Genomic DNA, 10,145 nt, shown 5'->3' on the forward strand with positions numbered 1-10,145 from the left:
TCCCACCTTCAATAGTCGCTAACCAAACACTCAGAGCGGGACATGATGGAAGTGACTCAGAATGCATGCGGGCACAAAGAAATATTCAATGAATGAAGGTGGATGCTGTTCTTGCTCTCAAGAGGTGTACAGGCTGGCCGTCTATAGGAACAGGATAACGATACAAATGCCCTGCATTCTATGAAAACCCCTAGGTTCAGCCCATGGTGCCTCTAATTGGTGGAGCTCATTGTGGAGACCACAATTTCCAGGCCAGGCCTGGGGCCAGGGCTGCTGGGATACGGCCTGGGGACGATGCTTTAGAGCAGTGGTCTCCAACCTTTTTGGCAAGAGGGGCTGATTTCATGGAAGACAATTTTTCCATGGGCCAGAGAGGGGGATGGTTTGGGGATGATTCAAGAACATTACATTTATTGTGCTCCTATGAGAATCTAGGGCTTCCCTCATGGCTCAGTTGGTAAAGACTCCACCTGCAATGTAGGAGACCCGGGTTCGATACCTGGGTCAGGAAGATTAGCTGGAGAAGGGATAGGCTACCCATTCCAGCATTCTTGGGCTTCCCTGGTGGCTCAGCTGGTAAAGAATCTGCCTGCAATGCGGGAGACCTGGGTTCGATCTCTGGGTTGGGAAGATCCCCTGGAGAAGGGAAAAGCTACCCACTCCAGTATTCTGAACTGGAGAATTCCATGGGCTGTATAGTCCATGGGGTCGCAAAGAGTTGGACACAACTGAGCGACTTTCACTTATGAGAATCTAGGGCTTTCCTGGTGGCTCAGATGGTAAAGAATCCGCCTGCATCAGCAGATGAGTGGATAAGAAAGCTGTGGTACATATACACAATGGAGTATTATTCAGCCATTAAAAAGAACACATTTGAATCAGTTCTAATGAGGTGGACGAAACTGGAGCCTATTATACAGAGTGAAGTAAGCCAGAAAGAAAAACACCAATATGGTATACTAACTCATATATATGGAATTTAGAAAGATGGTAACAATAACCCTGTGTACGAGACAGCAAAAGAGACCCTGATGTATAGAACAGTCTTTTGGACTCTGTGGGAGAGGGAGAGGGTGGGATGATTTGGGAGAATGGCATTGAAACATGTATAATATCATATATGAAATGAGTCACCAGTCCAGGTTCGATGCACGATACTGGATGCTTGGGGCTGGTGCACTGGGACGACCCAGAGGGATGGTACGGGGAGGGAGGAGGGAGGAGGGTTCAGGATGGGGAACACGTGTATACCTGTGGTGGATTCATGTTGATATATGGCAAAACCAATACAATATTGTAAAGTTAGAAAATAATAAAAAAAAAAGAATCTGCCTGCAATGTGGGAGACTCAAGTTCGATCCCCGGGTTGGGAAGATCCCCTGGAGAAAGGCATGGAAACCCACCCCAGTTTTCTTGCCTGGAGAATCCCCATGGACAGAGGAGCCTGGTGGGCTACAGGCCATGGGGTCGCACAGAGTGGGACACGCCTGAGCGGCTCACACTTTCACCACTTTCACTTTATGGGAATCTAATTCCACCACTGATCCAACAGGAGGCGAGGCTCAGATGGCGATGCGAACAGCGGGGAGCCACTGTAAATACAGAAGAGGCTTTGCTTGCCTACCCACCACTCACCTCCTGCTGTGCAGCATGGTTTCTAACAGGGCACGGGTCGGTGCCAGTTGGTGGCCTGGGGGTTGAGGACCCCGGCCTTAGAGGGACAGACAAAGGAGCTTACAGATGAGAGAAATGTGTGGACGGGCTTGAGCCTACATATGAGGCTGAGGCTGCCAGCCCGTCACTGCCCACGGAGGAGACAGGTCACACAAGGTGCCTGCAACCCTCTTCTCTCTGTGGAGGGATCTCCAAACTCTCCCAGCCTCCTCTGAGGGGCTCCAGGCATCCTTGGCTTTGCTCTGATCCTGATTCCCTTGCCCTGGACTAACGAGGGCTGCACACGAGAATCTCTGACAGTGAGTCCCTGTGGGCTGTGTCCACTTAGCTAGTCTGCGGGGAGGAGCCTGGCCACGGTCATTCATAAAAGCCTCCAGTTGATTCTCACGTGCAGGCAGCGCTGTGAACTGTAACCCTCATCAGTGTTACTCAAGCTTTGACACGAACATAAATCACCTTGGAATCTTGTTAGAAACAGATTTTCCAGCAGTAGGGCTGAGTGGGCCTGAGACTCTGCCCGGGTTCCGCTTGCAGGGATTCTTAAGTAGTCTGTCTGGGCTGAGGCCTGGGCATCCCCTGGAGTTGTGACGTGTTGTCAAGGAAGAGGGGGTGTGGCTCTCCACAGGGTCAGGTCAGTTCCTGACAGGAAGCCAGACATCGCAGGATGGCTCTGCCACCTGGGCTGCAAAAGAGGGCAGCTGCCAGGGCATCAGTAAATCTGAGTGGATGGGCCCAGCCCTAGGGCAGGTGAGGGGACCTCTGCTGATTTGGTAGGAGCTGGAGGGGGGGTAGTCAGTAACTGGGCAGAGATGGGGGGCGGGAGCCCAGCTAATTCCCCACCTGTAATGAGAGGGAAAACAAGCCAGTGTGTGTGGTGCCTGGCTGGTCAGGTCACAAAGGTACCCCGTGATCACCAAGCCCCCCAAGTCCAGCAAAGCCATGGCCAGGGAGGGCACCTCTCTGCATCTCCACTCTGGATCCAGCCCCCACAGGGGGGCTGCAGTGTAGACTGTGCCGAGTGCCATCCTCTGAGATGGAACACCCAGTACTCAGGGTTGGGGGTGGGGGTCCTGCCTTGGGCTTCGAAGGTTAGATCAGAAGTGGTCAACCTGCATCTTATATTTTTTAATTACTAGTGAAAGTGAAAGTCGCTCAGTCGTGTCCAACTCTTTGTGACCCCATGGACTATACAGTTCATGGAATTCTCCAGGCCAGAGTACTGGAGTGAGTAGCCTTTCCCTTCTCCAGGGGATCTTCCCAACCAGAGATCGAACCCAGGTCTCCCGCATTGCAGGAGGATTCTTTACCAGCTGAGCCACAAGGGAAGCCCAAGAATACTGGAGTGGGTTGCCCTTTCCTTCTCCAGGGGATCTTCCCAACCCAGGGATCGAACCCAGGTCTCCCACATTGCAGGATTCTTTACCAGCTGAGCCACAAGTGAAAGCCAGTGTTATTTACTCCAGGGCCACTCAAAGTGTGGGGCTTCAGACCTGCAACATCGGAAATGCAGAGTCTCAGGCCCACTCAGCCCTATTGCTGGAAAATCTGTTTCCAGGTAATTCCGAGAGCTGCCAAGCTTGTGATGATTTGGCAGCCCGAGGGGGCTGAAGATAATTCATGGGTCAGAGAAAGGACAACGGTGTGCAGTCCCCAGGTGCCGCCTCCAAGCTTCTTTCCAGCTCACTCCTCGGACCTACCCTTGAGAATACACCAAGGATGTCTTCCATTTGGACTTGAACACTAGGGGGAATCAGCGCACGGGTCATCTCATTTGCATCACAACCCTTTGCGAGGGCGTTACTGTCATCACCACTTTACAGTTGGGGAAACTGAGGCTCAGGGAGGTTGAGTGATGACGCAAGGTCATACAGTAAGGGGTGATGTCCAGAATTCAACCCCGGGGCCACTGTTCCATGGGTGTATGGTTTAGTCACGATGTGGGTATACAGCCAAGGAAACCCAGACCAAACCATAAACACAAAGTTGGCGTAAGCAAGTGGCGCATAGCTGGCTACAGCTGAACCCCGGGCCATGAAAGGGACTGCACTCCTTTCGGCCTTTCTTCTCTATTTTCCAATCTCAATACTACTTGCCCTGTGGAAACATCCAGAACCCCACTGCCTCTCCACTTGACATACAGCAGGGCTCTGCGGGCCTCCTGGGCACGAAGCCTTTCTGTCTCCCCCATTCCTCTGATTACAGGAAGCAGCCTTCATTCAGCCTCCGTGACCTTCCCTGAGTGCCAACGGGATTCAAGCAGTTGTTAATTAGGGGAGATGGGAGGGACGTGAGAGCCGGGAGAAACAGCCAAGAGGAACAATAGCGGAGCCTTGGGCCAGGGTCCTGGGTCCCCATCAAGGGATGCACACAGCAATACCTCTGCGCTGTTTTGCAGAAACTGAACCCCCCTCCAGCTGGGAGAAGTTAACTGTACACTGCCCACAAGCATGTGGACCCCAGACCAGTTGGAACCAGGGGGTTAATGACGCTGACTCCTACTTACCTAGTGAAAGGGAAAGTCGCTCAGTTGTGCCCGACTCTTTGTGACCCCATGGACTATACAGTCCATGGAATTCTCCAGGCCAGGGTACTGGAGTGGGTAGCCTTTCCCTTCTCCAGGGGATCTTCCCAACCCAGGGATTGAACCCAGGTCTCCCGCATTACAGGCGGACTCTTTACCAGCGGAGCCACCAGGGAAGCCCAACTACCAACCAATTAGAAGAATGTCCATGAGCTGCTCACGCCCTCTTGGAGCCACTACTATAAACCTTCTCGATGCCCCCTCCAGGTTGGGGGACACACAGTTTTGAGGGCATTAGCCTGCTGGGGTCCCCTTTGCCTGGCAAAGCAATAAAGCTATTCTTGTTTACTTCACCTCAAACTCCGTCTCCAATATTTAGCTCAGTGTCAGAACACAGAGGCAGATTCAGCTTCATGCTCACCCCCAGCTGTCTAGTACCAACTTGTGAAAATTCAGGTTGCTGGACTCCAACTCAGAACCACTGAGAGTTTTTAGTAACGGTATCTGAAAAATCTACTTTTTTTTTTAAACAAGCAATCTGCAGGAATCTGACATGCACATACATTTGGGAACCAGTGATAAAGGCCCTCGCTGCTCCAGAGTGTGGTCTGTAGACCAGCAGTGCTGGGGCCCGCCGGGAGCCTGATAGAAATGTTGCATCTCGGGCGCCCCCACCCCCCGGCCAAATATGTCATACTTCGTACGCCCACAGGATGCCCAGGGGATCTGCGCACACGCTGAGATTTGAAAAGCGCGCTCTGTGCAACCTCTGTGAACATAGTGTCCTCAGACACACAGGAGAGGTGCTTCTGAGATGGCTGTTCTTTAAAGGACTGCATTTGGGGCCGGTTTTAAAGTCCCGTCACCCTGGAGGGAGGTGGGGTTGGGGCCTTACTTTGCAGACAAGCCGTTGTCATCCGGGAGCCCCGCCAGGAAGGGGAGGCGCTAGCGCCTCGGTTGTCCCTGGCGGGTGGAGGAGCTGGGGACCCAGGGCCGGGCTCGCGGCTGCAGGGACAGACTGCAGCCGGGAGAGGGCGCCGCACACCTCCGGAAAGAGCCCTGCTGGGGGAGGGGAGACAGCCCGACAGAAGGAGCCTGGGACCAAGGGGCTTCCTGACCGGACCGTCCAGCAAACTCAGACAGCTGGTCACTCTGAGCAGGAGTGGTGCACACACACCCGTGCACACATGCACGTATGCACATCTCATGCATAATACGGGGGGCTCGCACACGCACAACACCCACCCGTGCATTTAGGCCACAAGCACACCAGCAACACACCTGCAAAAGTACACACACACCACTTGCACAACACATTTATAATACACACTCAGCACACGCACACAGTACTCATGAGCAGCACACTCACAACAAATACACATGTTCACAGACCACACAGACACGCCAAACGAGCCGTCCATCACAGCACACGCACGCACACCCTCACAGTGCAGGTGCACACCATGCCCCACGCACAGCACACATAATGCACACATGCGCCATCCGCGTGTACCACACCCATGCGCTTCACACCACTCACACAGCACATCATACGGATCATACATGTGCAGCACAGTCACAGCACAATATGCGTACGTACCACAAAAACATGCAGCCTGAGCATCACGTCACAACAGACACAATGTCACGTGTACAACGTGTGATATGTGCACACGTCATGCACTCATGACGTGTACACACACGAACACTAACACCCTGAAGACACACACGCGTACGTGACAGCACAGCACAGCACGGGCACCACTAACACTGCACACAGCACACATGCACAGCATCCATTCAACACACAACTCAGTGCGTTCACCTTGCACCAGGCAGATACCCAGTCACACACACACACACAATCACAGACTCTTGATTGAGGCCGTGTGTCTGGTTGGTAAAACATTCTTGCTCTAGGCCAATGAAAAGATGCATCAAAGAATTAGAAGACGATATATCGGCTCATTCAGCAGTCGTTCCTTTACCGTGTGCTGGGCCTCCAGGCTCACCGCATGGCAAGGGAAGCAGGCACTGAATGAACCGATACATCAAGGACCATTTAGCCTCAGCTGCAGCGAGTGCTATGAATTAAAGCGGCCGGCAGCACAAAACGGCGACAGGGCGGGCCTGGCGGGGTCTGGGAGTTTCCCGAAAGGAGCTGTTTCGGTTGAGACCTGGAGACAAGCAGCAGGGCGGGGGCTTGCGACCTGAAGGAGGCGCTGAGGTCCAGAGTCTGCGCATCTGCCCACCCCTGAGGGCGAGGAGCCCGTCGGCTCCGAGGACTACGTGGCCCCGCCCCCTGCTGCCCCGCTCCGACCCTCCCACCCAGAGGCGCGGAGGGTGGGTTTGCTTCCCGGGAAACTCTCCGGGCTCCGGGAAGAGCCGTGCCTACAAGGAAGGGATCCAAGCACCCAGCTACCCAGCTGCACTGCCCCTGGATGATGGGGATGGTGGGGAGAGCAGGGGGTCCAGGACGAGCCCACCGTCTCCCTGAGCACAGTTTGTGGGTCATCACACCTCCCAGCCTGCCTCCTGGGGTGGTCCTAGAAGTGATGGAGCCACCCTGCCAGGTCAGACTGCATCAGCGCAGTATTCTAACTCCTGGGTCCTGCACAGTCCACCTCGTCTAGTGGACTAAGGGGGAAGGCATAGTGTAGGGAGGGGCTCGGGCTGGTTGGAGCAAATCCCGGCTTCGGTGCCTCCCAGCTGTGTGACTGTGGACGAGTCACTTGGCCTCTCTGTGCCTCATGAAAGTGAAAAGGTGAAGTCGCTCAGTCGTGTCCCACTCTTGGCGACCCCATGGACTGTAGCCCACCAGGTTCCTCCGTCCATGGGATTTTCCAGGCAAGAGTACTGGAGTGGGGTGCCATTGCCGTCTCCATGTTCATACCTATAAAATAGGCATGGTAGCAGAGCTAGCACCCCTCTCGCTAAGCTGTAAGGCCTTTATCAGTGTATACGTGAAAAGCTCTTTGATTAAAGCCAAGCAATGGCAAGATCCACATAAATATTAACTGCAGTCGTTACTTTCATCTAAAAGAAAAGCAAGCCCATCACTCAGAATATCAAAATGTGCCGGAATCACTTAGTCCTGGAAGCGTCTCGGGGAACATCGGCTCCCAGGCCCCTCGGGGTTAGGGATACCTCTGACCGGCAGATCCAGAGACAGAAGGACTGGAACCCGGGTCGGTGGGGAAGAGAAGGGACAGGGAAGAGTTTCTCCTTCTCCGTCTGTAGGACGGTGGGTCTACCCTGGAGGGCTAGTTAAAGACAGACGGCCGGACCGCACCCGGGGTTTCTGCCTCTGCGGCTCTAACAAGTCCCCAGGTGATGCCGCCGGTCCGGGAACCACACCTGGAGAAGCGCCGCCTGCCACAGCGGGGGCGGCGGGCGGAGCGCCTGCGCCCCTCCGGGAACCGGGAAGGGGCGGCCGGGGTTCACTTACAGCGGATGCCGCGAGCCCCCGCTGTGCGGGGGGCTGCGGGCACTGGGCGCCTCCTCCCGGCTGAGCGCGGTCCGCTCCCCTTCTTCGGACGCCTCTCCGTCCTCCTCATCCTCCTCCTCGGCCGCCCAGTCCCTCTCCGGGGCCGCCGGGTTCTGCTGCTTTTGCGGCCGCGGGATGAGCCGGTAGCCGCCGCCTCGCCCACCCCGGCTCCGGTTCCTTCCGGCCCTGGGCGAGGCCACGGCCACCAGGAGCTGGTCCTCCCTCAGGGAGACGAGGGGCGGCAGGCGGCCGTACTCCTGATCCTCCTCCTCGGACTCCAGCAGCCACTCCTGGGGGTCCCCAAAGTCCAGGCGGTAGCCGGCCTGGGGGCTGCGCCCGGCCGCCTGCGGGGCTGGGGGCGCCCGGGGCAGGGCGTGCGGGGGCGGGTGCAGGGCCCCCAGCATCAGCAGCACGCACCCCAGCGCCAGGAGGGCGAGCAGCGCCTGGCGCCGGCAGGGCCCGTGTCTGCGCCGCTTCCTCACAAGCATGCTGCGGGGAGCAGCCAAACGCAACAGGTCATGCTCCACTTCACTGTCTCCTCCCGCTCCGGTGTCCTCCACGCTGGCAGCGCAACCTGGCTTCCTGGGTCCACTTGGAAGCTTTTTTTTTCTTTTTTGCCAGCTCACTTAACCTGGTCCTTTTTTTTCCTCGCAGCTGACACTTGCCAGCAGCGTGTGTAAGACCGGCTGCCACTGACAATCAGAAAACCACCAACCCAGGTCCCAGCCCAGGTCCTCTCTGAGCGGATGTCTTTAATTGCCTTCCGAAAGCCCATCCACGGGGGGCCGGGGAGGGGGGAACTTCAGATCGAACCCTGATGCCCTTTTCCTCTTTGGGAGAAAGAATAATTCATTTCTGCTCAGGGAGTCCCACGTGTTTCGCTCCCAGCCCCCCGCCGCTTGCATGAAGGGTCAGGTTGCTGTGGGCTGTCTGGTGGGGGGTGGGGGAAGCCGGGAGGTCTCAGTCCGGCGGAGCTGACCCCCGTCCTCCTTTGGACCCTTCAGGTCAGGTCGGATCCACAGATGTGAAGCCGGAGCAGGCTAATTTGCTTTCACACAGCGCTCAGCGCTCGGCCAGGACGCTGCGGGCCCGGCGGCGGGCGGGCGGGCGCCCGGCTCCTGGTCCTAAAGCCCTCACTGTTCTCGGGAACACGACCCGGGGAAAACAAACACTGACGCTGCTGGGACCAATCCCAGCGGAACACCCCGGGGAGGTCCGATCTGCATCTGACCCCAGGAAGGCTTCTCTTCCCACCCAAAGGGGCGGGAAAGAGGATTCCCTCTTGATTTCAAGAATGCTGTTCCAGGGACGGAAATGCGGGGAGCTGGGGGGCTGTTTGCACCCTCAGTCTTCTATAGGTGATCCCGGAGAGCCAGGCTGGGCCCTCCCTCCCTTCCTGAGGACCCTCCTCCTCCTCCTTCTGAAAGGGAGGTGAGCTGGTGAAGATGCTCCCATAACAAGCTCCTCCCGAGCCCCTGAATGCCCGCCCGGCCTCAGCTACCCAACAGGTGGGGACACGGAGAGGGATGTTGAAACGGGAGGGGCACATTCCCTCCGTTGTCAACTCCCTTCATTCAAACCACACGTAATGAAGAGCCTCCACCTTCTGGCAAATTATCCCGGGGGCTGGGCGCGGAGATTGCAGCGAATAAAACAGCAAAATGTGTGCCTTGTGGAACTTACAGCCTGGTGGGACAGACAAGCGCGATTAAGACCTACAGTGGGAGAGATGGCTGTAGTGCTAAGGAGAAGACAGAGGCAGGGGGCTGGAGAGCAGGGGCTGGGGGTGGGCAATCGACCCGGAGTGAGGAAGGGGTCCCAGAAGCTCTGCTGAAGGAGGAGGACTGGGCAGCTTGGTGCAGGGAGAGGAGCAGCAGGTGCAAAGGTGAGAGCGTGCCTGGCCTTTTGAGGACTCGCAGAGGGCCCGCGAGGCTGGAACAGAGTGGGCGGGTGGGGGTGGGGTGAGAGAGGTAAGGGCGGCATCTTTTAGGACTTGGGGGGCACTGAGGGCACTTGGGCTTTTCCTCTAAGATGGGAGCCCTTGGAAGGCTGTAAGCAGAAGACAGGCACCATGGACTGGGATGCTAACTGGGCCGCTCTGGCTGCTGAAGTTAGACAGTGGGAGCACAGGCAGAAGCAGGAAGACCGACTGAGGTGTTGCTGCAGCGAGACACAAGGGCATCCCTGGAGCCAGAGGTGAGTGCTCAGCTTGGGCACGTATTTTAAGGAAAAGCCCGTAAGATTTGTCGGTGAATTTGTGGGTGAGAGACATATGAGTCAAGGATGGTTACAAGTTTTGGGTCCAGGCAGTTGGAGGAATCAAGTTGCCCTCGAAGGAGATGGGAAGGCTGGGAGCAGAGGAACAGCAGAGGCTCAGCGGGGGACATGCATCCTTGAAGATGGCATCTCGACAGCTAAAGGGAAGGGAGGTGTGGGCAGCTAGACGTATGGATAGTGAAAGTG

The 10,145-nt window shown here is 56.3% G+C and overlaps 1 protein-coding gene across 3 annotated transcripts in view; it reads right to left on the reverse strand.

Moving 5' to 3' along the window:
• The window catches only part of GALNT15 (polypeptide N-acetylgalactosaminyltransferase 15), a 47,418-nt gene extending 38,303 nt beyond the window's left edge, over positions 1 to 9,115 (reverse strand). Inside the window, exon 1 of one of the 3 annotated variants that reach the window (XR_015161965.1) lies at positions 7,644 to 8,885. Coding sequence is in view for 1 of the 3 variants with exons in the window: in XM_086395084.1 (XP_086251210.1) it covers positions 7,644 to 8,170 (527 nt within the window). In the remaining 2 variants the exon portion in view is untranslated. Of the gene's footprint in view, positions 1 to 7,643 lie in introns of all 3 variants that reach the window. The other 2 variants (XM_086395084.1, XM_086395216.1) reach the window with 2 other exon arrangements.
• Between the last annotated feature and the right edge of the window lie 1,030 nt (positions 9,116 to 10,145).

The sequence above is a fragment of the Bos grunniens genome, chromosome 1, assembly GCF_055505025.1.
Source record: "Bos grunniens cultivar Pamir isolate PY7600 chromosome 1, Bosgru_T2T1.0, whole genome shotgun sequence".
NCBI lineage: Eukaryota > Metazoa > Chordata > Mammalia > Artiodactyla > Bovidae > Bos > Bos grunniens.